Source organism: Lagopus muta, chromosome 14, assembly GCF_023343835.1.
Source record: "Lagopus muta isolate bLagMut1 chromosome 14, bLagMut1 primary, whole genome shotgun sequence".
Taxonomy (NCBI): domain Eukaryota; kingdom Metazoa; phylum Chordata; class Aves; order Galliformes; family Phasianidae; genus Lagopus; species Lagopus muta.
This window is the reverse complement of record NC_064446.1, coordinates 7,570,190-7,597,340: the sequence shown is the minus strand read 5'-3', so window position 1 is coordinate 7,597,340 and position 27,151 is coordinate 7,570,190. Positions and strand designations below refer to the sequence as shown.

Sequence of the window (27,151 nt, the reverse complement as noted above, 5' to 3'; positions counted from 1 at the left end):
CTATTGTGATCTAGTTTGCTCTTCCTTTCTCTTTGCTTCACAAATGAATATGAGTGATATTCCACTGATGCTTATCAACTTCCTAAAGAAACACAAACTGGCATTTATTTATACTGAAGCAACACCACTATTTCAGGATATAATAATAAATACTTGGCATATTCAAATGTTGTTCACCACACACTTAATGGAAGCTCCATCCAGCTTCTGTCTAGACATCAAAGCGTAAGACCTGAGGAACATCTGTTGCTTTTTCACTGATTAGAAGGCAGAAATTAAGCAGCTTTAAAAATTAGACCCACTTTCACACTGCTCTCATGGTTACTTTGTTCTCATCAACATCTCTTGTTGATCCAAGTTCTTCACGGATAGTTGCAGGAAAATTCGGAATCTTACTTCTTCACCACAATCCAGTTTACAAAGAACACATGAAAATCTGTTCTCTTAAACACAGAAGGAATTTGATAAAAGTTTTTGAATGCGCTGTTCCAAGTAATTTCTGGCCAACATCTGGTCCACAAAGATTTCTCTTTTCAGACTTCCGCTCTGAAGTCATTTTTTCCAGCTGTCATTTCTTCTGGATCCATCTAGCTGCTTGCTCTCACCCTTTGTTAATTAATAACAAGACAGGGCTTGTGTACACAAAAGTTCATTGTCTAATTTCTCTCTTGTTCATGACTGACAATCCTAATCATTTCAGGTATCTTGCAGTCAAAAAGTGTTCTTAATTGCTTTTATATTTTTCATCTTAATTGAGACTACTAATGTTTCCTATCTGCATTAGTTTACTCAAAATAGGCTACACACAGCTTATGACCAGGTGTTGCTCAGTTAATTACTTGTTTTGCATTGAAGGCAACTCATAATGCTGAACCCCTAATTAGAAAAACATCTGTCAACTCCAAAACCTCTCAGTCTTAAAGGAGTCTTTTGGTACATGCAGCAAACAAATCTACTGCATTAACAAATCATTTATTTCCAATTCAGCCTCTTCAGTTGAATGGAAGAGGTATCACTCATTTCTTCTTCCCTCAACAAGAACACTCCATTTAGATTTCACACCCTTGCTACTTCGCTGCAATATGGATGGGGTAGAAAGCAATACTAAGCATAAATCAAACAAATAAAAGCAAAAAACAGAGAGCTGCAAAGTTGACCCATAAAAGCAGGTCCTCTGGAGCACACAGGCATTTTGCCACTTGCATAGATAGCAGCCCAAAAGCCTTGTGCTGTCGACCCTGCTGGATGGTCCTTTGATAGACAGTGAATAAGTGATTTCAGTTCTTATCATCCATTGATGTTAATTTTGCTTTTAAAAGGAAATAATAGAGCCATCAGAATTGGACAGTAAAGCTCTTATTTTGAACTTCATAACATTTGTGCGGGAAAAGCAAGCAACCCCTCTCACAGTCATAAGAATGACTGGAAATATCATTATTAGAAACTTCCACTGAAATATGAACATTAAAATTGCAATACTTCAGATTGATCAAGCAGACAAACAGTTTTGTTAAGCAGAACTGCCTGTAACAGAGATAATGGAAAGCTTATTAAGATTCTTATATTCACCAGTAAATCAGTATCATTTTTATCAGAGTAATTGGGTTCCTGTGAAGGTTGGAGTGGGTTAGGATGGAGGAGGTAAAACAGTTATTTTGATAACTTAATGATTGAAAGTCCTTGGATTCGTAAGAAAAAAAAAAGTGAAATGTCATCTGTATGCCAAATTAACATCACATTTTAACTGATAAGTAATAATGAATTGGCAGTCATTAAAAATTTTGAACAATATAATGAAAACCATAAATCAGAAATATTTCTGCAGTTAATGGTTCCAGGTATATGCAGTATATGAAGACTATTACTAAGAAACTAAGTACAAGAGGGACAGTGCTATTTTTCTCTGACTATGAGAAGGGGTTTTTTTTGTTTTGGTTTGGTTTGGTTAACTGGATGTCTGTGCTCAAGGAAATCAGGCACATGCAGCAATCAGGAGAGCAAGCCACAAGCATTTGCAAAACTTCAAGAACACACGGACTACCACTATGTAGATGCAGGGTTGGCTTGATGCAACTTCTGTGTTCCTTTAGGACAGTAACAATGTCATTATCTTGCATGAGGAAGCTGAAGCATAATTCAGACCCAGTTGCAGAACACCATCTCAGGAAGTGACAGATATTTCTTCAGGCTCACTCATCATTTCTCTTCAAATAACAATGGGACATCTTACAGATCTTAAAAAATGTGCCCATGATACCTACTACATAGAACCATAGAGCCAGACACAGGCTGCTAGTGTTCATTTTGGCAATTGCAGCACGGTGCTTTCTATTCGTAGCCACGTTGTTCTGTATGTGCTTTTGCAGTGATGTTTCTTCACAAAGCTTTCCAGGGAATTGCATGTTGATCAGACTGCAAAAATTCTGATCTGTTTATGCAAGAAATGACAGCATCAACCAACACAGACACAGGGTGAGAAGTTTTATATCATTTCAAAAGAAACTTCATATGCATCTCTACAGCTCACTTCAAAAGTAACTGTGGCAAGAAAGTCAATAGAGAAGCATCTTTTTGATTGTCTGAACTCTTCTATGTTCTCTCTTCCCAAGTTTTCACAAGAGGGAAAAGATCCACTTAAAAATCTGTTAGGAAATCTCACCTACATGTAAAGCAGTCTGCAGAGAACAGTCAGTCAAAACACTATCAGGCCAACTCAGTTCTCAGAAATCTTTTCTGTATTTTTCTGAGACTGCTGTTGAACAAAATCTGCTCCAACTTCACCAATGCTACAAAGGCACAATGCTAGAGAAGCCAATGGACAATTCTTGTTTAAAATGCAGTTACCAGAAGAAAAGATAACGTACAACTGTGTTCTCTGATTCAGTATTTCATGGCACTGGGCCATATGAGCTGGAATAATCAGTTCTTACGTCCTGCTTCATGTCTGCACATTTTTTGCCTGTTTCTTCAGCAATCCCCACAGCCTGCTTTGTGTTTCCTTATACACACCAACACTTGAAACTTGGAGCAAAACCTCACTTTCTGCACAGGGACCAACTTCCTCATCTTCCTGCCTAACCCTTCACAACTTATTATTCGACAAGGCCATTCCATCACATTTGTCCTACCACTGTTCTGTAAGATGTTATGAGTACTCAGATCAGGTGTTTTTTAAGGTACAGATGTATTCCTTGTTAGCTCCTGAAAGCTTGGGAGAAAACAGTAGAAAAATTAACAGAGTACTTCATCTGTACACTTATTTATTGGAAGCTTTCACTGGAAATGCTGCAAGTATTTTCACATTAAGCAGAATGGCAGCCCAAAATGTAACAGTGTGTGTGACCTGAACAAAAAGGTGATAAAAACAAAGAAAAATCATCCAACATACTGCCACTACTGTTTTGTTCAGTAGTTCTGACGAATGACTAATTATAAAATACACTAAAGTCTTCTAAAAATAAAGTTTAATATAAATACAAAACCAACAGAGTTAAAGAGTAAAGACTAAGTTCTCTACATTTCTAGATCAATTTCTGAAGAGTACAGCCTCTTCATTTACAGTTTGCCTTTTTTAAATGAAAAAAAAAAATGCCCCTAGCCTGCTGAATGCAGGAAATCATTAGCTTAACATCCAACATTGCATTCTCAGAAGATGGTTACACAAGCACACATCAGCATGCAGGGTAATTTTCTCCCTCCACCTTTAAACACCCTTAAAAACAATTCTCTGAAAATATAATTTAAAACAACATTGACACGTGACTTGGAAAAGCTGCCCCAAGTCAGAAAAAGCATATTGCACATTACCTGTACTGCAGTCCTGAGATCCTTAGGGAAAAAGGACAGTCCAACAGTATTGTCTTCAAACAAACACACAATTGTGGTTGCGTATCAAAACTAGAAGTTTCACATTTCAGAAGTCTGTTTCTTGTAAATACCTACATTGCAGTTAAGCAAACAAAAACCTCTACAATCTTCTCTGATCTCAATCGAAAAGGGAACATTTGGGTATCTGGCAGTAGGTGCATCTCATTATAAAGTAACATGATCTGCAGTTCACCAGCTATATTTTCCAATAGAATCAAGGTGATATTCAAGAAAACTAAGTCAGGATTGCCTAGTGCTGCAACTAAACCAATTTCCCAATAAAGTTAACCAGTTCCCCATCTCTGCCCACATTACCAGCAGTTCCTCTGTCCTAAAATTGAACTACTGCCAAAACCACTACGAAATAACTGAAGGGACTGAAGTTTTTGAGAGTTTTTCAAAGAAAATTTCTTCAAGTAACATTAAATCCCTGATAAAGCTTGTAAACAGTTTTACTAACTGTAATCTCCAGTCTCAAAAAGCAGCAGCATGTTTAAGTTCTAAGATCATTTATGCTTTTTAATGTTTCTGTTGCTTATTTTTTTTTCAAATAAGCAAAGGCAGAGCGGTGTTGTGTGTTCAGTTCAGTATCATCACATCTTGTTTCCAAGATAATTTTAAGTCAAAGATTATTTGATAGTCTTCCAGCCTTTGTTCCTTTTATTATGCAGTCTTACTCCTGCATTGTCACTCCAGGTCAAAGAAAATTGAAGTGTTCTATGCATCTGTTTCTGCAGAAACAAAGAGCACCCGCATTTAAGTGAACACCATTTCAGGGCACTTTTTGTAGAAGCTTCCAGTAGTATAAGCCACCACTGTTGAAAAGACACATCCCTGGGAGAGAGAGCACTCTGTTTTCAATAACATCCTCTAAGAACATTGCTACTAAACCAAAAATTCGAGGAACACTCTAGCCTGAAATAACATACAAGCTTTCAGCCAACTCAGATCAGTGAGCCACGATCTGAGAACTAGAAAGCAGTAATCTCCACAGGGTTGCTATGCATGTCTTTCAAAGTTACTTCACATGAGGTATGTTACTGCATTTCTGTTTCTCTTATTAAGAGAGAAAGGTACAATCCTTGGCAAAGGCACCCAGCTTCCAGTGATCAATGGATCCAGATCCACGTCCTGTGGATGAGTAAGATGTACGGATTCTGTTCCTTCACGGTTCTCATTCAGATACACATTCTGTATCACTCACAGGGTCTTTTCTTTAGTTTTCACTCATGTCACCTTATTCTCGTGCCGATATTTATCCATCAAAACACCCAGCTGGATACGAATGGCAACCACTGAAATAACTACTACCACAAGCCATGGAAATGCAGTGACTGGGCTCTGTTCCTAAGGCCACCTGCACAGCAATAGGCATTTGGACATGCAGAGTCTGGGCAGATGGCTGCAGGTTGGTCTGAAGAGCAGCATAGGGATGCATTGAGCTGTCAGCACTCCCAGCAATCAGAGTGCTGGGTCTGTGTGGCTGTAAGGAGTCACGATAAGCAGAGCACAAATCCTGTACTGGTGACTGGAAGTGGGAAAGACTAGCTGAATGCTGGGCTAAAGGATGATAACTGGATTGCTGAAATAGAACTTGAGTAGTGGCTTCATGTCTCAGGTTTTCCATTACTTCCTGCTGCTGATGTTGGATTGTTACTTCCTTTTTTATATTACTGGCTTCTTTGATGTCATTCTCATAATATCTGAAACAAATAAGTTAGATTCATCAACAGGAAAAATTCACAGAATATGCATATACCAAAATTTCCACCCATTAGGCTTTTTACCCATAGGTATATATGATAGTTCACACGTTCACAGTTCATTTCTAATTACTCTGGTAAGATCTTCATATCCTAAGAAGGCTTATGAATAATTTTTGCATCCCAAGTACATTTACAATTGGACTTGCTATGGAAAGTTATGAGACCTTAAAGTCCACAGCATGACTTTCTTAAAATAGTCTGCATGGGTACTTGCAAAGTATTTAAGTGCACAGCTAAGAGAAACACAGGAAAAATCCTGTAAGTTACCAGGAAGAAACACGTTCACACATCTGATAATCATTAGGGTCATCAATCAGTAAAACAAGTTGCTCAGTGAAACTGGAAAATCTCTGTCCTTAGATAGCAACAACTGACTAGACAGTGCCCCAAGCAGTCTGGATTCAAGTTCAATTGGCCCCACTTTAAGGAAAAATTCTGAAGTCCACCATCATTCTATGGATCTTTTGCGTTTTCTGTTGAGACTTGTATGTGCTCACATGAATCAACCAGTACTGACACACTGCAGTCATGTCCTTTACTGCAGAAGCAGCAAAGAACAGTCCTGAAAAACATCTCCCTACTGTATTCCCAGTGTTGGAGATACACCGGTGCCCCTCTGCAGCAAGATCTTTTTGGTTACAAGGAGAAAAGAAAAGAAAAAAAACTTTCAGCAACCATCCGTAAAAGCTTCCATCCAATGGCATGGACAACCAGTACAAGATGAAAAGAACAATAAATTGTGTGCCATTCTACAATGCACGTACTGTTAAAAAACAGTATTTAGTGAAATGATCCAATTTTTCCATTTTATTCCTCTCCCCATACTAAAGCTAGAGATTACCAGTGTAATAGCTAAAAGCAATAGCTATCATTAAGCTATAACAGGTCCTTTTTCCTGCGTATTTTTTGTTTTGTTCTAAGCAAGCATCAACAACTTGCTAAGAATGCCAAGAGGCTACTTGCATTTTGATCTTACATGAGCATCATTTCAATGCACTGGGCAAGGTGCTCCCAGGAGTAACATGTGAGCAATTCAAGCTGTGTTGTCCAGGCAGGAGAAATCTGCATACAGATGCGTGAGGCACACACAGAAGCCGCAGCAATCAGAGATGGACGAAAATGAAGGAAACTGTGATCTACGAAGCAATAAAAATAGCATGGGTTATACTCTTACTGATCACTGCAGTGAGCCTAGTAAGTAGTACATGGCAACACAGGACAAAGTTAAATCCTCAACTTTATTCCACACATCTCAAAGTAGCAACTCACGCCAATGAGAATTCTGTCAAAACTGGATGAAGCTTTACTGAAAAGCTGTGTGCTACTGGTGACTGGAGGGTTTTGATTAAAAACAACAACAACAAACTACGAAATATATGAAATAGACTAACTATGCCAAAGTTTTTAGACTTGTGTCAAGTGAAATGATGTTCACTACTGACAGCCACATACGTTCACATTAGAGTTGGAATTTTAAGAATACTGCAGATTATTGCCTCTCTCACAGGCAGATATTGGAACTGGTGCTGCAAACCAAATCACTATAAGCTCAGTCTGAGTGCGTCGTATCATATCACCACGTCAGCACAGCATCCTCAAAAACATAACTGAAAAAAGTCATACGTTAAACTGCATTCAGTCATGTCTACAACTGACAGCAGTTCATACTGTGTCAGATAACCATTTCCAGTGGTCTTGCCAATTAAGAGTTCTGAGATTAAAAAAATGGATCTCTCATTTCTGAGTAGAGGCGAGACTAATCTGCAAGGAAAGGACAACCAATTGCCATCTGAAATAACTGCCAAGTGGCACGCTGGTCTACATAGATCATTTTGTACAGTCCATATAATGACAACTTTTAAAACCCTTCTCTCTTCCAGATTTTTGCCCTTTGGCAAATGGAAGATCATTCTAACATAAACTAAGTCTCTTACCTTGCACTGAAAAATCAAGGAAATAATATGCATATTTTTCCATAAAAGCTTTGACTTTGGTTAGTGAAGTGATTGGCCAGCCGTTGTGAAGGTCATTCTCACCAAGAGATGCATAGAGGTAGTAGTCAATGTAGTGCGCTGCTGTTGGTATGCACAGGTTCCAGTTGAAGTTTTCCAGAAGCAGCATTTCCATTTGAAGCAAGTCTTTCTTGCTCAGTACCACATTCACATTGCACATGTATGCCAGGTTATTTAAGTGCTCCAACTTTGGAACTTTATCTTCTTTTTCTTCAAATTTACCTGCCAAAAAAAGATGGTTATCAGCTAAGGTACATCATAATGATGGAGTGTCAAAAAGCCAAAGAACCAGAAAGTCTAACAGTGAAAGGCACTTTCTACAATGGATGAAAGAGAGATAAGAGAGTGCAGGGACACAAGTAAGGGGAAAAAAGAAAAAAAAAAGGGAAAAAGACTGGTCAACATGTTCCCATATCATATATCATTATTATATCTAATGTAGTTTTGATGCCAAAACCAAAATAAAGATTAATTCCTTAGAAGAGCTGGACTGGAGAGCTGGAAGAGTACAACAAATAGAAGTTTAATATTCGTGATGCTTCTGGTTTTAAGAACACTTGTTCACAGAAAAAAGTATACTTTTGAAACTGGGAAAGCCAAATCATTTACTGCAAGTTTAGATGTTCATCTGTATTTTGCTCATTAATCATTTTTTTTTTGTTCTCCAGAAAGAGGTACCTCTTCTTCGCATTCATCTCAAATTAGGTCTGTTGTATCCATTTAACATTAACATTGTCACTGAATGTTTGCTAAGAATTTAACAGAAGCAGATGCTACAATTCATTAGCATTTTTATTCATGGCAGAATGCCTGGCATTGCAGTCAAGGAGGCTTATGCATTTCTATAAAGGAAGCAGAACAGGGAGAAACTGATGTCTTTTCAAGACAGTTTTGTACTGAATGTAGGGTTTATACATAAGGTTTCAAAAGTAAAATAATAAAAACTAACAAGTCCGTATTTAAAGAGGAAGTTGTCTACTAGCTTACAAACCTTCTTGTATTTAAGTTTTTGAATGAGCATTAATCACAATATACTCTGTTAAGCCTTTTCATTAAAGTTGAGTTTAAATAACTGAACAATCCTCAATTTTAAATGCAGATGATAAAAATACCAGCCGTAGAGATCTGAAAAAATACTGTAATCATAGCTGAAGTTGACCACTATATATAAGTTGATTTATATATGTGACTTGCAATCATAGACAGGTCATGTTCAGAAGTTCTCAAGTTATGACATGAACTGTGCATCCCACCACAAGCTTTTTGGAGTGTATTATACCCTTGAAGAGTCAACAAGACTAAATATGATACAGATCTTTGCTTAAATGTTTTTCCACTAGAAAAAAAACCAACAGTTTTTGACAATGAAGAAATACTTTTAAAGAAATAAAAAAGCTAATATAAAATTAAATACAAAACAAACATACTAAAACAAACTAACAAACATGACTGGGATACCAGGACAGAAGTCAGCATGTTTCAATTGCTAGAGGTTAAGTCATGGTCTAATCTTGATTGATGCTCCTGAACGCTTCCCACCATCATTCTTGATCACCAGGCATCCTAACCACAGTTGACTTTCAGGTGCTGCAAGTACAGCAGTGAGGGAGACTGCTGGTACTGGTTTACCAATTGCAAACTGGATGCTTGGCATGCTTTAGACAATCAAAGCTCAAAGTATCAGGTTTATCCTGAGATGACCAGAAGCAAGACATTAGATTGACCCTGCCTTTCCTTTACATTATCTCGATGACACAATTGACACCCTCCTGCTAAATGCCACTTCAGCTTACTAAAGTGGCACAAAACTACAAAATTCTGCAGAATCAGTGATTTCATGTGCCAACAAGGACAGCCATTCCCAGCAAAGCAGAGATACTATCATTTCAGCCTGAGCAGCTATCCCGTCTGCTACGGCTTCACCCAGGGATGAAACCCATGCCCTTCACAAGGGCCAACATCTACCTGGACACACATTTCTCACCATTCTCTCACAAAATCTCAAGGACCTCACTACTTTGCTAGCCAGAGAGAAGGAGTTAAGAATTCACAATAAGCCAGGACTAATAGTATTTGAAAATACACGAAGTGGTGGCTTATCTCTCTTTTCCTGTTTATTCTCAGCGAGTTAAACAAGAGCATCACAAACATTTTTCTGCTGATGGGATTAGTTCGTCTTCTCTCAACCTCCGTATAAATCTTGATCCACAGCAGGAGAAGCCATTTCTGTCTTTTCATAAGTACACTAATGAACAATTTAATAGATTGCTATAGAACTGCAGGTAGGATCTAGACTCTGCAATGCTACAAGAAATGAGTAAAACCTAAAGTATGCAATGAGTGGATTTCATTATTGGATTACAGAAATATGTTAGTTTATACTTCTGTGTTTCACAACAGATTTCAAGAGGCCTTCATACCAAGGTAATTCGGGTTCCTCATTCCCACTATGTGTTCCTACATCCATGTTACTAGCAGAACAGAGGACAGAAAATTGACTCTTCTTCTCAAGCTACACATTGAGTGAAGTTGAAAGAAAGTTAAAAAAAAAACAAAACAACACACCACAATTCAGTCATGTCATCTCTCTTGTAGTCATTTTAGAGACCAGTTTTTCCTAACTGGAAGCAGACTGATGAAAGGCATTCAGTAAAGCATGAAGAAAAAAGGCAGCACAGGGGAGAAGAAAAAAAAAAAAAAAAAAAAAAAAAAAAAGCAAAGATCTAATACTGAGGGAAAAAATGTCCTTTGGGTATCAATACTGTCCTTTGGGTAAGGAAGCTAAATGCATATGCTACAAAAAAGAAGAGGTAAAAACCCTCAGGCACCACCACCTTTGCCCTTGCTGTTTCATAATTTCTCTTTGTTCCATCCTGTCTTGGAAGGCCTCATTAGCTAGGGTCGCTGAAAAGCTAGTAGTTGTACATTGTAGCCAAGTGATTAACATAAATAATTCCCATAGGATTAGCCCAGAGCATGCATTTTTAGAGTCCAAATAGCTGAGCAAAGCCACACCTTTTTCTAATTTGCATTTACTAGGCTATTGAAACAGCAGCAGTGTCTAGAAGCAGTCAGTTTTTCCATAAGTAGCTAGAAAGTACTGTCATTTTGTACAGTAAAACGCGATCTCAATTTTTATTGTTCTCAAAAGAGACCAAAAAAATACAGAAAAGGCAGATTTGATACCGCCAGGATTTTGCCTATTAGTAACAAAGTGTTCCTTTGCAGCAAATGTAAGGAGACCTTTTTAAATTTGCAGTTACCAAACCAAAATGACATAGCTACCTAACATGCCTTGCTCAAAAACTAGCAAGAATCAATCACCAGTAATAACAACTTTTTCCAATGCTGCTTAAATAACACCCTTGCTGAAAAATTCAAACTCATTTGGTTAGCTGTACAGCTATTTTAAAGTATACTGTAGTTATTATTCCTTTTCTTCTTGAATGCCCATCACCCACAAGAGACTCTTGCTTCAGTGATTCTCCCATTGCCTCCAAGGGAGCCTCTTTTTTTTTTTTTTGCCTCTCCCATTGCCTCTTTTTTTGAGAAAGAGATGAACTGAGGAGATGTTACCATAATATTCAGAACATTCTTGTCAATCTAAAAATAATTAAAAACAGTACTGTGCCAGCAAATTACATTAAAAGATCTTGCTATCCATTTAGGATAGCAATTCTATTCAACAAAATGTTTCCATCTTGATTTGTTATCTTCGAACCAGTTCAGATATCATGGATATGAAATGTACTAAAAGCATTATAGAGCAGCCACTCCACCATAAAAGAGCACAATAGAAGTCAAAAACAAAATACATCTACCATAAGAAGTAGACATTCATTTCCTGTTCTACCAGTGAAAAAGCCCTAAAAATTCAGGAGTCTGTGTACACACATTCATAAATCTCCTCAGTAAACTTGAATTTAGAACTGTTTAAAAAGAAAAAAGTTGAGAAGAGAGAAGATAACCCCCTCCTTTTTATTTCCACCCCAAAAGGTGACGTCAGTTTGATACAGAAGCTTAAGGAATATACCAGCAGAAGGAGAAAAACCACTGCACAGCTAAGAAACTAAGAAGCTGTCATTATAACTTCTGTAAGTTGCAGTTCCTTCCATCTTTCTCACTCAACCTTGGAAATTTCAAAAAGTCAGACCATAGTTTGGGGAGAAGATAATCAGCATGGGAGTGTTAGAAAGGTACTGTGCCAAAAAAGGGCAAAGTTTTTTTTGATTTCGCAGAATCACAGAGGGATTTCTGGAGATCATCTAGTCCAAACCCTGCTAAAGCAGGCTCCCTACAGTGGTCACACAGGGAAGTGTCCAGCTGGGTTTTGAATACCTCCAGAGAAGACTCCACAACCCCCTTTGGGCAGCATGTTCCACTGCTGTCACCCTCAAAGTAAAGACGTTTTTCCTCACGTTCATATGGAACTTCCCATGTTTCAGTTTCTGCCCAGTGCCCCTTGTTCTGTTGTTGGGCACCACCAAGAACTGCCTGGCTTCATCTACTTTGCTCCTGCTCTTTAGATCATGAGTGCCCAACCTTTGGGCTTACCTGAGCCACATATGAAATACACAATATAGTTACTGTATACAAGTAACAGAACTTATTTTTTGTGTTCTTATTAAAATGTGACATCAGTTTTTCCAGTAACATTTCCTTCCCTCCCAGATGAGTTTCCATTCACCTTTAGATTACCGTGAACAATTACCATTCATTTTCAGAACTGATACAGAGGAAATAACTGTTGATGACAGTAAAGTTCAAAGATTTCATAGCTGTTCTGGGGGGGCTGATGTACCCGGCAGGAATTTCCAGAGATCATCTGCAGAAGAAACATACATATTCCAACTAGAGAACACTTAGATGATTCCAGGGACACCCACCCACGTTCCTCTCAGCTGCAGTAAGTCCAGGCTGAACATGATTTGGCTGCCAACACAATCTGTTTGGAAGAGCATCATCTTCCCACTCTCTCATCTCTTTTTGCAATTATTTCCATAGTAGGAGGCACTGTCACCATCCAGTTTCCTAGATGGGGAAACTGATGAGCCAGTTAAAATGCTTTTCTAGAACACAGCAAGAGAAATCAGCTCCAGCTAACTAAAAGACAGCTGTAATCTGTGACATGAGAACACTGCTGTTGTATGCTCAAAGATGGATGACAAAGTTGGTAAGGGAAAAAAATAAAAGTTTGAGATTCTTCAGATCCGAGAAGCAAACCTGAAAGCTAAATAAAAGTTGACAACAATTTCTCTGAACTTACACAACTGTCCTCAGTGTCCCCCAACAAAAGAAAGAAAATCCACCTCCCCCACACTTACATCGGAAACGTCACCTCTCACTACACCTCATCTTGTTTGTGGTCTGCACACTGCCATTAACCTCCTGCCTTTCTCTAAGGAAACAATCAGAAAGAAAAAGCAGAATTTCTCAAACGGTGTTTATCGTGCAGAATTATCTTCTGATAAACATTCAATAATCATCTTGAGCGAGGTAAACACCGTATTCCAAAGAACTGAACCTTACTTTTATGAAGATGACTGTTTGCTCTCAAAACTTATTAATATATATTTTAATAAGTACAAGTGTCTTGCTACAGACTGAAGAGTATTTCTGCTGCAATCCTTTGCTGAACAAATAGGCAACTTCCTAATTATTTGCAGGAAGTCCTAATTATTGTATTTGCAGTGAAAGGAAAAAAAGAAAAACCAGTTATATTTGTTGCTATAATGAGAAATATCAGGCGACTATAGTATACCATTTATTCTACTTCTTATCATTTTGAAAATAAACTAAACCCAGGAATTCCCATTTGGCATAAAATGGCTTTCCCCAACTTGACTTTCCCCATTCAAGCTACATGTACCAAAGCAGAAGGTCCTTACTGAACATTAGTATGGCTCAAACAACGAACAACAGAGCTTACTACATCTAGAGACTCTCCAGATTTAAAACCTTGTCTACACAAAGTGTTTAGGTATTAATTTTGTGCAAAGCTGCTTTGCTTCAATTTTTAGCATTTTGTTTCTACACATTGGTAGGAAAGCTAGCTTTACAATGATAGACTTTTCCCCTTTCTTATAAAGGATGGTTCCATAATAGGATACATGAACGCTGCACTGAGCTAGTGTCAGGTTTAGAAAGATCCTCATACTCATTAGCTCACTAGGCTTGGACTTGATCCCTGAATCAAACTGCCTTTAAAAAAAGAAAAAGTTAAGTAACATTTTCCTCTTTCCCTCCAATACCATCATGAGGTGGTTTGTCAACTTCCTTTTCCTTCGCGGTTTCTGAGATGATCTAAAGCTGCATTTGACTTTGGCCCCTTACTCAACGACAGCCTTAAACTTTATTTCATTTTAAATCCTAGACGCTACATGAACCAGTTGTGCAGCCCTCCCAGTCTCATACAGGAAGGCTCTACTCAAGATGTTACCATTATACCAAATCTGACAACTCATAAGAAGTTCGAGGGCACCAATGCCATCCTACCTGCACATGTAAGTTATATCTATAAATCTTTCCTGTAAATTCAAAAAACATCACTAAAAAGAACTGCTGAAGCACCAATTTTATGGCAGGGATTAGTGGGAGAGGAGAATGCTCAAAAGTATCAGGTTTAAAGAAAATCCTGTTCTATATTCTTTATGGATACTTTCAACCATGAACCTGGAAAATAAATCAGCATTGCTGTGATGCATCTTGCAGTTACAAGGTTACACATACAAAAATGGAGTGTTAAAAAAAAAAAAAAAAAAAAAGTATAGGAAACAGAAAGCAAACACCTCAGCTGGGATTGTTTTCTGCCAATTTTCTAGTCTGAAGGAGCTCATCAAAGGTTCAGGTAAGCAGAACTTCAACAGCTCTTCCAGACTAAGTACCACTTAGTCTGCAGTAAAACCGCACCTACGGAAACTATTTCAATTCTTCTTTCCTCTGATTTTAACTCTGGCTTTTCTGCAACACAAGCAAGCACCTACCCATATAACTCATCATCTTTTTCTAGAGGCAACACTGCCAATGCTTAAATACACTATGTGTATATTATGGTAAAGTACAGCTCGTTGTTACTGTTATCTCTGCAGATCAAGCTCTTCAGGGCATTCCCCATAAAGAAAAGTGTTAGCAAACTTGTACCTTGATCAATAAACACATGATATCACATTCTTTCCTCAGCAGATCCCTTCTGGCTCTCTCTCTCTTCTCTCTTTTTTCCTTCCTTTTTTTCTTTTCTTTTTTTTTAAACCTTAACCAGTATAACTGCCACTGAACCAGTTTCCAGCCACTGATGCTGCAGTTTGCATAACTTTTGTTGCCTACAACAATAGCACGCTGCTCTGCCTGGCTCCCATATGGCAGGATAATTTCCTAGTAACCTAGAAACAGAGATTGCAAGTCTGTAATTCCTTGAGGCACCAGCCTCACTTTCTTCCACTTGCACATCACTGCCTGCAGAGATTTCAAGAAAGTACTAACCACAGTCATTCAAGATCATCTGCCAAATGGATGCCAACACCAAAACTTCTGTTTCATAGTAACGAGTAGGAGCCCAGAACAAGCAATATGCATTCCAGTACCATCAACATACCTACTAAGTGCCTTCGGATGCAATTTTCCTTTGGTCCTTGTACAAGAGAACTCTGATTTGCAAGGAATTGATTATGCCCAGTGATCATGACAGAGGCACAGATCCAAGGACAGTTGTATTACTCTCTACTACTAATTCTTCTTTAGAACTAAACTCCCCCAATCTTGCCATCTCCTTTCCATTACTCCCTTATCTTCATTGCCCCTTTTCACCAATCCAACTTCAGGTACCTAAACTTCCTCCACACACTAACACCATCATATGAATGTGCAGAACAAGCTGTACAGTCAAGAAGAATTTAAGACTACTTTAGTTCCTTCTGTGGACTTCATTGGGCTTTACCTTAAGTACATCATAGAATAACTGAAGTTGGAAAAGACCTCTAAGGTCGTCCAGGCTAACTATCCACCCACCACCAGTATTTCCAACTAAACCACGTCCCTCAAAACTACTTCTAAACATTTAAAGAAAGCAATTGGGAGTGGTTATCCTGTGCAGTTTTCTGTGTTAAGACATGCAAAGAGAACAACCATCTGCTAGAGAAGGGAAGAAAAGCCACAGAAAATAAGAGCCAACTTACTTGCTAGGAGAAGACAGGCAAATGAAGTGACATACAGTTGCTTGACACTGATATCATAGCGATCCATGAAGAGGTCCAGTAAGTAGATAGCGAGATGCCGAGCTGTAGGGCAGAGACTGCAACGGTTGCTGAGGACGGTCAAGAGATCAATGAAGTAACGGCGCATCCCAATCTGTGGTGAATGGGCCTTGTACAGAGGCAGGTTACGCTCCTACAGGGAGGGGAGAGAGGGGGATAAGGAGGAAAGTACTGAAACATCCCACTGAACCATCAGGAATCCCTAACGCTCTCCACCTGCTATGGAAAACGTAGCAAAAACAGCACTGTGATGGAAATCAGGGCTGCATGTGTAACAGCCAATTAAATTCTAGTACTTCGGTCATACTGCACTTTCCCTACAAGCATTTAAACATAGTTTCACCCAGGAACATCTTGTTATCACTTCCTACAGAACACCAAACTTCTGGCCATGAGAGCTGTCCCTTAAGGACTTTATTTTCTTCACCTAAAATTGGGCTATTAAGTACTTTTTCATAAGCTAGAACAGCAAGATAAATTTCTCTGATAGTGCCTCTTCCAACTTACTACATTCCATACCAAGAACCATCCAACCAACAAGCACCCCACAGGTCTGTAGCATGAAGAATTTCTAATATTAAAAAAAAGCCATTGTGCACAGCTGCAATAAGTAGACATTAACAAGAAAAATAATGAGAGACTTGCAATTACGGCCAATTTAAGCATTTTTCATGCTGATGTGTTTCAGCAATATAAAAACTAACCTCTGAACTTGCAAAATGTTTCATATGTGATATAGAAATTTTAGTTTTAAAGGCAGAATTATTGAAGTTTTTTGGTCTACCTATGCTATCCCTTCACCTGAAAGCGTTTCATACAGATTTGTAGCCACATTGTGAGGGAGGGAGTGAAGATCCTGGGGAGCACCCACAAGCAAATGCCACTTTAGTGTTAAGCAGCCAGACTTAAATTGAAATGGACTGAATGCACATGGGTAAGCACAGATAAAAGCAAGCAAACTATATATATACGTATATATCAACATGGTGCACATCAGTAATTCAGATTCCACTTTTAGATCATTTTTGTATTGCATGCATTTGAAAAGGAACTGGAATCTGCATAGCGCTGTGAGATAAACGTGTCTTATAGCAGAACACAAAGTAGTGCATAGAGCAGTAATTCTACAAAACAAACACAGAGTTGAACAGATGAGATCAGAAGAAGTATCCACGCTGGTGTGCTGCTTGCAGAAGGGCACCTCCCTGCACAGCTGGAGCAGTGCCTGCCCACACTCTCCCATCTCCCTGGAGGAAGCATTCCGTGAGGAGGTTCAACTTGTCAGGAGAAAATAGCTGCACAGTCAGGCTCAGAGGGGTGCACATGACTGGAAACCAGAGAGGCTTGTTACCAAGAAGCAGCTCACAAAGACAGCAAGCTGGGCACTGTTACCAGCCCTTTTTTTTTTTTTCCTCTGAGCTGAACAGACACATGCTGCAGACAAGCAAGGAGCCCTTTGAAACCTGGGGCAACCTTCACTGGGGGATTATAAAAAATACCCCTTCTTATAAAGAAGGGAGGCAATGGAACACGACCCCCACATTGTTTTATGCCCAAAAACATACCATAATGCCCACCACCACAACCACCTTACATACCAGGATATCAACCCATCAATAGGACACAGGTTGAGAGCAAGAGTTCATAGTATACTCACAACTAAGCATTCTGGAAGAAATTATTTCACAGTAAAAAGAACTGCATTTGTGTTAAATGTCAGTACAAAGTCCAAGCTATGATAAGATCAGGTGGAAATTCAATCTCTAAAACATTTTTTCTTCCTGATGACTAATAGGAATGTCAAGTTTTACTTTTTGAAATGTTTCTGGCTTAGAAACAGTTAGATCTCCCAGCAAAATTATGCTCTCTAGATATATCAGATCTCAGCATATGTATTTAATATGAAACTTCCTGCATGGACCAGAGTTATGGTTGGCAAGTATATAGTTCCTACACAAAGTGAGAAGCTGTATAAACACAGCCATTGATATGCATTCCTTTCCTCCCCAGCCTCCCCTCACAGGGTTATTTAGCACCAGTTCTCCAAGAAAAAAATTACTTCTTTGAACACTAAAAGTGTTTGTAACAAACCTTTGTTACTTTAGGGATACTGGTGCACAACCAGCAGCTAAAAGTCTTAGAAGAAAAAAAAAAAGTCTTTCAGGAAGCAAGAATAGAATAATTTCCCATGCTTAGAATTTTCCTCTATCTCCAGTAAAGCAATAGAGAAGAAGCTAGGAGCTCTGCTGTCTGCTGGTCCTTTCAGATGCTGCTGCTGCTTACCTCATGCTGCTCGCTCCTATCTCCCTCCACCACCTGGCTGTGGCTGCTGGCAGTCAATGCACTGAAACACTGAACGTGGCAGCATGGGCTCTCATGTGGCTCAGGGCTGACCAACTGAGCTCCTTCAACAGTTATTGGTCAGTATCTCAGCTAAAAGCCTCCAGGCAGGCAGAACACAGCGTTTGGGATGATTGCCACTTATCACATTTTGAGATAACTAAGGCTTGCAAGAGTGAGGTTGTGCATGGGCTGAAAGAGAAGCAGCTTTAAAGGCAAAGTCAATTATAAGCTGGCTCCTATCAGCTTCAAAACCTGACCTTGTAAAAGAAGGGAATTGGTATAAACATGTTTAAGTGGTGCTAAAGATGACAAATCTTCAGCAGTCAGAGCTGAAGTGTAGCCAGGCTCAGGGAGTTCCCAGGAGGTAACCTGACTGATTCCTGCACTGCTCATTGACCCAAAGAACCAGGCTTCACCTATGGGTCAGCTGGCTTCACAGTAGGGCTGAGCAAACCCTTCTGAGCCACCCCAGAGGAGATGCTGAGCAACAAGCAGAGTAAGTGAACCTCATGAAGTTTAGGCTCCTTGAGCTGGACTAGCCAACCACAACTGAAGAGGAGAGGAAGGAAATTGAGCACGATGATGTCCTCCAGCTCCCCTACAGCAGTTGCTCCATGCCCCACTCAATGTGGTCAGAGCACTACACCATAGTGCTTGGGTGTTCAATACAGCAAGAAGTTGCATCCCATTTCCTTTCAGCACAACTCCTCCTCCCCAGATTTAAAGCCAGTAATAAACTGACAAACAGCAGAAAACTTACAAGTTAGCAAGTGATGTGACATTACAGTAATAACTCCTACTAAGAATGATCAGTTCTCAGAACAAAAGTGAAATTCATCAACTCGCAGGCTCCTCGACAAAGGAAAAGTGAGCCTCTATGACAAACATTCCTCAGGTTCTGACATTCATAAAGATGTTAACTGAATCTGCTTCTCTACCACGTCTTCAGCCTGGCTCTGTTTTCCCATAGATGAATCATGCAGCAACCTCTGACTCCCTGTGGCCATGCAGGCTCAGAGAAAGGCAAAGATAAGTGACAGTGCAGTGTTCTTCAGGTATAGCCAGCAGGATGCATTTCCTCTCACAGCAAAAATGCATCGTAAATGCCTCCAAAACAGCCGAACTTGCTTTGTCTGGGCAAGCACGAGCCGTGCTGTCTTGTAATACAGGCTAATCTTTATACCTGTTCAAATTTACAGCGATTAAGGTCAGTAGAGGATTCAATGTGATCTGTGGTATGTAGACAGTTAAATTAAGATTCAGTCACACTATTAAGATGCCATTAAAAAAAAAAAAAAAGCATCAGAGCAGAACCATATTTCAACTGTGCTTAAAATCATTTTGATCTTATTCAGCCCTTCAGCATCCTTACAGCAGTCTGAAATTTTTGAAATTTGAGGGAAAACCAGACTGCTGTTGTGCTTGAAAAATGCATCACTTCCTGTGTTTCACTGTAGTGTATTATCAAACATTTCATTAAGACCTTTTTACACAATTCAAAGCATTCAGAATTCAGCAACTGATCTGTGAAGGATCAGAGAAAGAAGTGTGAAAATCAAAATTCCTACTTGAAGGAAGGAAGGAAAGAAAGAAAGAAAAAGGTCATGAATAACCATGTACTTTACCAGAACACCTGTTCCTTTCAGCTCCATGCATATGCTGCCATCTACAACATAAGCAAGCTACAGCTAGAGGCCAGTAATGCTATTGTCACTGGTTTAAAAAAAAATAATCTAGCTTTTGAAGTGAACAGATTATGCTTTGTTGCTGGACTTCCAGTTTTGGGAAAAGCCTGATATTAGTAAGCCTCAATGCCTTCTAACACCTTCTTTTCTTACATCTGATTCAAAGTGGAAAAGCTCATCAGAATGAAAGGTTAATGCTTTATCCTCTTGATTAATTGAAGTGAGAGTCCAAACCCTTTTGAATGCCCCAGGTATCTGGTTCCCCTGATTTTCTCATCTAGAGTTCTTTAAAAAAAGAAAACAAACCCCACACCAGAAGCACCACCTGCACAGTGCCCCATTGCCTTCCCTCTTCTGCAGCACAACCCATGGGGCCTGCGCCAATCCCACCTTCAGGCAGTGCCAGGCAGATCTGAGCACATCGCACTTCCATCAATGCTCACTTAGTGTTGAAGGGATCACAAGTTTTTAAAATAACAAGGACGAGTGGATTCATTGGCTGGAAGACAAAACAGTGCCTGTTACATCATGAGCTGATGTGATGCACCTAGAGGAACTCACCCAGACATATTTACCACTTAAAGGACTGTTTGCTTTCAGCAGGAAGAAGATCAGCGCTCCTCACAGGGAGTTACTTACAGACATTTGGACCGCCTTTAAAGAGATCACATTACAATATTAACTTTTTAAATACATAAAAAAAGGTCCTGCAAAGTTCGGCCCTGCTCTGAGAAGCCATGCAAGAGATGAATAAAAAGGAAATGCAGACAGATCCAGTTATTCTCATTAATTGCAAGAAATGAACATATCCTGAGAGGAAACAGCTCAACGCAGTGCAGCAACAGGAGAGGAACAGCAACCAGACATCCCTCCATTTTCTGGGACATTCACACTGCCTTCAGAAGTACAGGATTTTCTCAAACACCAAAAACAAACCACCACACACTGACTTGTTACTCTGCTTTTCACACTTACTGAGTATTTTGAGCTACTAAAGAAGAGAGCTTTGTAAAGGTGCTGCAGGAGTTCCATTTCCATTCAGAAAGCTCAGACTTTCAGCGTGGGCCAGCAGCCTGGACCAATCAGTACCTTTCTATTATCACCTATTTCTGCAACGTCCCTACGTTATCACAGCACTGATATTTCATAGTTGGACAATTCAGGGGCTATTGATTTCCTCCATGTTGAGATGGAGCCTTTGGGGAGCAGCATTTTTCAGCTGTCAGAATGAGAAGCCAGGTATAACCCACACATTCAGCATCTGCTCTCATGCAGAACGCATCCATCAGAACAGTGCACAACATCTGTCACTAAGCAGCCAACTTCTAAAAAGATTAACAACAACTTCCATCCAAGGGGGTGGGAATTACACTTCTTGCAGTTAACATAAAAACTTGGTTGTTTCCATTTGCATCTCAATCGCTTCTAGTGTTCTAGGAAGAGCTGCATCACCTTTCATTCCTCACCTTAAACAGACTTAAATATGTACTTAAAAGAAGCAGGACAGCCTGCAGCCTACATTTCAACATCCTTGACAATTACTAAATAACTTTCCTCTCATACTCACATGCTCCAACTAAGACCTGTTTCTTCTGACCCAAGACACAGACGGGCCCACACTAAGACTCTTCAGAAGGCACCTTAAAGCAGGGAGGTCACTCAGGCTGAAGGTACCATTGCATTAATTCTTCACATCCCATCATCAATAAGGCAGTGCACTAACAATGCACTGACACACGACAGCTCAAGTGGAGATGCAGCTACTGAAGCTTATTTTCTCTACACGTTTGCCACAGGCATCCTCAGCCCATGCTCACAAAGCTGTCAATGCTCATCTTCCCAAACTTTGTTGTCTGGTCCTTTTGAGATTTGTGACATTCTATTTAAAGTCCTGGTGCTTCTGACATTGAAAAAAAAAAAAAACCCTCAAAAAAAAAAACAAACAACTCAGCAATGCACTTCAGAGTAGTTTTTGCAGGATATTACTTGAAGAAGGAAACAAAGAGTGAACCAAATATTAGTCTTACCACCTGCAATTATTTTTTCTCGCTACAGTGGCACCCTGGATTCTCCTTTAGTACTTTGAGAAGGAAAGAAGTCATCCTTGTAAGGTGGGCAGAATTAGTATACAAAGTGCCCCAAACCTTCCTCAGAGCTGAGGAAGTGCAGCCCAAAGACCCTTCTCCCTCTTTGAGGGTTCTTTACATCATCTCAGCCGGCCTACATCCATAAACAAAGGAGAGATTTTAGGAACCTAGAGTGGCAAGATGCATCTGGAAAGAAGTCTGAAGAATGAAATGGTTGTTTAAAAGGCAGCAGATACACTGAATTAACAAACACACCAGAAAGTTATCCCCGGCCCCTTCACACTCCAGCACTGGATGCCCGCCATTCCTCCCACCCCATAGAAGGGACCTGACCCCCTCAGAACCTGGATCTGGGAACACTGCATCACCTAACATCATTTATTGCTCAATGGCGGTAAGGAACATCCAAAGGTAACTTCATTACCCATAGTTTTGCTAACATCAAGCTGTGTTACATACAGGCAGTCACTATGTGCTGTGGACTGGCTCTCGTGCCCAACCACCTGCGTTTAGGGTTTATTTCTACTTACTACTTTGGAAATCTACCTAAAGAAACAGCAGCTTTAATTTTACCTGCCTTCAGTAAAAGTACGCTAAGTCTTAAAAGCAGTGCCTGTTTTGCTTACTGCAAGACGTACAGTTGGCTTTCCAATCAACGTGTAAACGACACTGAACTTCTAGAAATAGCACCTCATGCCCATTTGTGCACATGCCCGCTCCCGTACAGCCCTCCTGGGCACGACGTCCCAAATCTTAGCGCTTATCTGTGCGCAGAGAAGCAAAGCCGTTTCTCCAGATCCTGCAACACGCTGACTTTTCTTTCACAGGACAACACCCGCATCCTCCCAGCGTCTAATAGAACAAGTCCCCACCCCGGCTAAGTTACAGTCACAGCTACCGAAGAGCCGCAGGTTCTCTAGGCTGCCGTTCGCTCAGGGCTCACTTTGAACAAGTTTCGATCGGAGCAGCGCCCGGCAGCCCCGCTGAAGGCACAGCGCGGTCACCGCAGCACAGCCCTTCTCCTGGGGAGGGCACAACGGAGAGCAAAGCTGAGGGAAAGGAACAAAGCGGGAGCAAACCTTCGTCCTCAGGGTCTGATGGATGTCTGCCGCCAGCTCCCCTTTCCACCACTGCTCCTCCATCCTTTTTCTTCCCATCCAGACAAAGCTCTGGGAGGCGGACGGGGAACCACCGGGACGGAGAACAGAGCGGAAGAGCCGTTTTCGCCGGCCCCCGCACCTCCCGCTGGCACCGAGCCCCCCCCCGCGCTGACCGCTGCGGCCGCCCCCCTCCGCAGCCGGCGTTCGGGCCGGCGGAAGCCCCGCGGCCGAGAGGGGAGAGGAGGGGAAAGAAGACAGCGGGAGGACCGCCGCCCGTCCGCCGGCGCGGCTCTGGGGTTAATGGGCTGTAATTAACAGCTGCCCGCCCCGGCGGGACGCCGCCGACCCCTCCGCGCCGCCGGCAGCGGCACCTGCGCGCTCCTGGGGCCCCGCGGGGGGAGCGGATCCCCCGCCCTGCAGGCGCGGCACCGACGGCACGTGGCTGCCCGGCTCCGTGCGGGCAGAGCCGCTCCTCGTGCTGGCGGCGGCGAGCGGCGCTCAGCGAGAGTCCGCAAGCGTGGACGGGAGGCGCGGGCTTTGTCCTCGTTCTGTGCTTCCTCACCTTCAGTTACGGGGACGTGCAGGCGGCGTGACCTGGCTACGGTTTCAGCCCAGATGTCACCGCTTTGCCGCGGGGCCCATTTCCACATCCCAGCTTGACACTCGAAGAGCCCAGGAAAAGAAGATCACCATACAGCCTGTTCTATACCAAAACCTCACCGCTGATCTGTTCATGATGAAAGTGCCACAGCGAGTTCCCCCGGCCTAGCAGCAGCTTTCCCTTCTTGGGAATTAGACCCCAGTTTCAGCATTCATTTTTGGGGGCTTTGTCTGTCAGTCGTCCTGCACAGGACTTCGCAAAACAAACAAAAAAACCCTCATGAGATGTTTTCTTCTTTGGTTTCCAAACAAACAAACACAACACAGAAAACCTGCATGCTTTGCTTCCATCTAAGTTACTATCTTGGTTGATTTTACCGTTCCTGGGAAAATGCTTTCAGGATCAGCAAAGAAAAGCTGCTGAGCGGTTACCGGTGAAAACATCCCCAGTTGTTTATGATCAGCTTTCTGCCTTGGCCCTGCTGTAAAAGCCAAGCAATGAAGTTAAGTAGCAGCGCCCATTAAACCCGCAGATAAAAGCTGCCACCAAGTGTCCGTCAGAAACAATTTACGAAACCACCTTTTTTTTTCCCCCTCTTTTCATGTAAAACTGAATACATACTTAAAAACGTGTTGAACAGCAGTCTGAGAGTTTCCTTACAAATAACCCATGTGATTCATACAGCACTGTATTCAGTTGCTATTAGTTGGTTTTGTTTTTTTTTTTTTAACCTCTAGGTTATCTCAACACTATTATCAACTTTAATACTGTTGAATAATATTGTTCTAAAAATTGAGCCCAGTTACAGTGTAATTTTTCCATCTGAACCATGGGACCTTTCAGGACAAGCACACATTCTGATACAATGGGTACAGCTGTGGTTAAAACACAGGCTTCAGCCACATCAGAACTGTGTGTATTAAACTTGCGAGCAGTTTATCAAATAGTCTGAAAAAGAACAACAACAACAAAATCACAGAAGAATTCCCAAAGTAAATAGACTTACTGAGAGTTTACATTCTTTTAGAGAAACTTCATGTGAATCTATCTATGAATAAGGCACGGCTGGGTAAAGCACAGGTACAGCCACTGAGACTTAAGTGATGCAAACCTAGTTTCAAGTCACTGATGTCATCAGCATTATGGAGGTTTTCTTTAAGAATCAGTTTAAATTGTGCAAATCAGCAGCTTTCCCACTACCCCACCATTCTGGACATTATAGCAATAAAATGCATTCAGGATGAATAAAGTTACCCGACAATAGCCAAGGTACAAGCCTTCAGTCTAACAGACAGGGCTCAGGCAACCTGTATTTCACCTGCTGGCACAGCGAGCTTCAGCTGGAAAAGAACACAGTGGAAATGCTGCATTGCAGAGGCTGCACCTGCATCAGTCAGCAAGGAGCTGGAGCGCTCTTGGTGGAAAAGAATGGGCTTCTGAAGTCCCATGCACAACACAGAGCCCACGGCTGTGCTCTGCAGCTCCACCTGCCCACCCCCACCTGCTGCCGGAGGCAGACAGGAGCTGCTCTGGTGCTCAGCAAGGGGTGAGTACAAGAAGAGAGCACTGGTGCCTGCCCAGATAGCCCTACAGGGCTCCTCCTTCCACAGGTGGGCAGCCCAGGTTGATGCCACTCAGGTGCTCCACATTTCACCAAAATCCCAAAGCCAGATTGTATCAGCAGCAGTTTGAGCAACAATTTCAGCCAGTTTGAGTGCTTTCACTCAAATTAATGTGGTGGTTTTCTTCTACTGAAAGAAGAACTGATTTTCCTTCTTGCTGGTTCTCTGTATCTATATTTTCCTATCTCTCTTCTTCACTCTGCTCCTTTGTAGCTCTGTCACTCAGCATGCATTTTTCACTACGTGACCCATCTCATTAAACCTAGTCTTTCTGTCAAGGTAACTTTCTGTAAGTTGTAGCATTCCGTAGGCTCACAGGGATCTGAAGCAAGCACAAAGCAAACAAGAAGAGCAGCAAGATGTAAGCATGATTTCTTCCTTCAGCAGTGTTCACTGCTGTAGTGGGACTTGCAGAGAGGCTGTCCTGTTCCCTCACCTTTAAACACTCAAAAAAAGAGATTTGTGACTCTGGGGATACAGCACTGGCTGTGGTAAATGCTGGGGAGGTCTGTGGGCCAGCAGCCTGGTGTACCTCAGTTCTGTGCCCAAGAACTAATGCCCAGCCAGGCCCCCAGGATATCCCTTTGAACATGCTATAGCTGAAGCATAGGAACTTCCTTGTTCCTCCTTCTAGCCACCAGCTCGTGTGGAAATTGGAAACCCTGTGAAAGTGTCCTCCCTTGTAGGAGTCTTCCCCTTCCTGACCTGCCTGTCAAGCACCTGGGGACGTGGTCTCCAGCACATGCTCACTGAAAAAGCCTCAAGCTGAGGTAATTATGGGGTTGTAGCAGTACTAGAGCAGCTCTTGGGTGACAGCCCTGCTATTATTTTCCCTGCAGTAAAATCCCTGGTGCTACATGTGAGGGCAAGGCCAGCCTCTGCGTCCCTGTGCTGGGCAGGGGTGCTGCACCAGGAGCTGTGGGGTGAGGGGCTGGGGATTTGTGCAGCTGCAGTCACAGGTCTGTGTCATCCAGAGGGCATGCTGCAGCTTCTGCTGCTAGGCTGGGTTGCTTCAAGGGCAGAAACGCTCCCTGGCAACGCAGCAGTGCACAGCCAGGTAATTGGTACACAGCTACTTGAGGCAGGTTTTCCTGGGCCTTCCTTGGCCTCCCTGAGGGAAGATGTGATGGAGACTGGAAGGCTCTGCTCAGCTGGAGTGAGCTGCACGGTTCGGTGATGAAGGTGGGAAGGAGAAAGCTCTGTGGTGGTGGAGAGGAGTTCACGTGGTAATGAAACCCTTTGACCCCATGGAGAGGACCTGTGTCTGTGTTTTCACAGCTGCGTCTGTGCTGGCTTCTAATGAACCACGAGATGAAACAGCTGAGCTGTCATTGCTAACTGATCACTGAGGGCAGGTGTTGCACTCCCTGTTTTCACCTGGCATGCTGAGTTCCTAGAGGGACCTGCTTGTGACAAAACTTGGTGCACAAAGCAGCCTAGGGCAGCTCTGGTGTTCACAGTGGAGAAGGTTGCTGCAGTGTAACAGGCGTTGTTTGCATCCACTGCCCTCACACAGCATCCGGCCTCAGCCAGGACATTCCTCCCTCCTTCCTGATAGCATCTGCCCACACATTTGCCTAGCCAAGACATTCCCAGCTCTGCTCCCACAGTAATGGAGGTGCCGGGAGCTGCCTGGGCTGGGGCGAGCAGCCTGCGTGGGAGCAGTTCTCTCTTGTGACAGCTTGGCTGTGAAAGTCAGAGGTCTTTACTTGGTGTTATTCCAGAAACTCCATATTCCTGGAAAAAAATCTTATGCAAATCTCATTTTTCATTAAAAACAAAAACTACAACAACAACAAAAAACAATCAACAACAACAA

At 41.6% G+C, this 27,151-nt stretch overlaps 2 protein-coding genes across 7 annotated transcripts in view; one reads left to right on the top strand and one right to left on the bottom strand.

The window, feature by feature from the left end:
- Window positions 1-11,802, top strand: part of FABP6 (fatty acid binding protein 6) — a 51,011-nt gene extending 39,209 nt beyond the window's left edge. Inside the window, exon 6 of the mRNA XM_048961049.1 lies at window positions 11,642-11,802. Coding sequence (XP_048817006.1) covers window positions 11,642-11,656 — 15 coding nt within the window. The 3' untranslated portion in view covers window positions 11,657-11,802. The remainder of the gene's footprint in view (window positions 1-11,641) is intronic.
- CCNJL (cyclin J like) lies at window positions 84-25,236 on the bottom strand. Of its 6 annotated transcripts, none has more exons than XR_007379929.1 (6): window positions 23,089-23,267; window positions 15,817-16,027; window positions 7,568-7,867; window positions 6,610-6,769; window positions 3,808-5,570; window positions 84-2,428 (listed from the first exon to the last, which is right to left on the bottom strand). XR_007379929.1 is itself a non-coding variant. In XM_048961029.1 (6 exons), the coding sequence occupies exons 3-6, from the start codon at window positions 15,980-15,982 to the stop codon at window positions 5,123-5,125; spliced, it is 1,074 nt and encodes a 357-aa protein (XP_048816986.1). In that variant the 5' UTR covers window positions 15,983-16,027; window positions 23,672-23,962; window positions 24,717-24,937; the 3' UTR covers window positions 3,215-5,122. The 6 variants fall into 6 exon arrangements, 4 of the variants coding, with proteins under 4 accessions (XP_048816986.1, XP_048816987.1, XP_048816985.1 ...); XR_007379930.1 differs by lacking the exon at window positions 84-2,428 and adding an exon at window positions 2,444-3,208; XM_048961029.1 differs by lacking the exons at window positions 84-2,428; window positions 23,089-23,267 and adding exons at window positions 23,672-23,962; window positions 24,717-24,937 and having other exon boundaries at window positions 3,215-5,570.
- Between the last annotated feature and the right edge of the window lie 1,915 nt (window positions 25,237-27,151).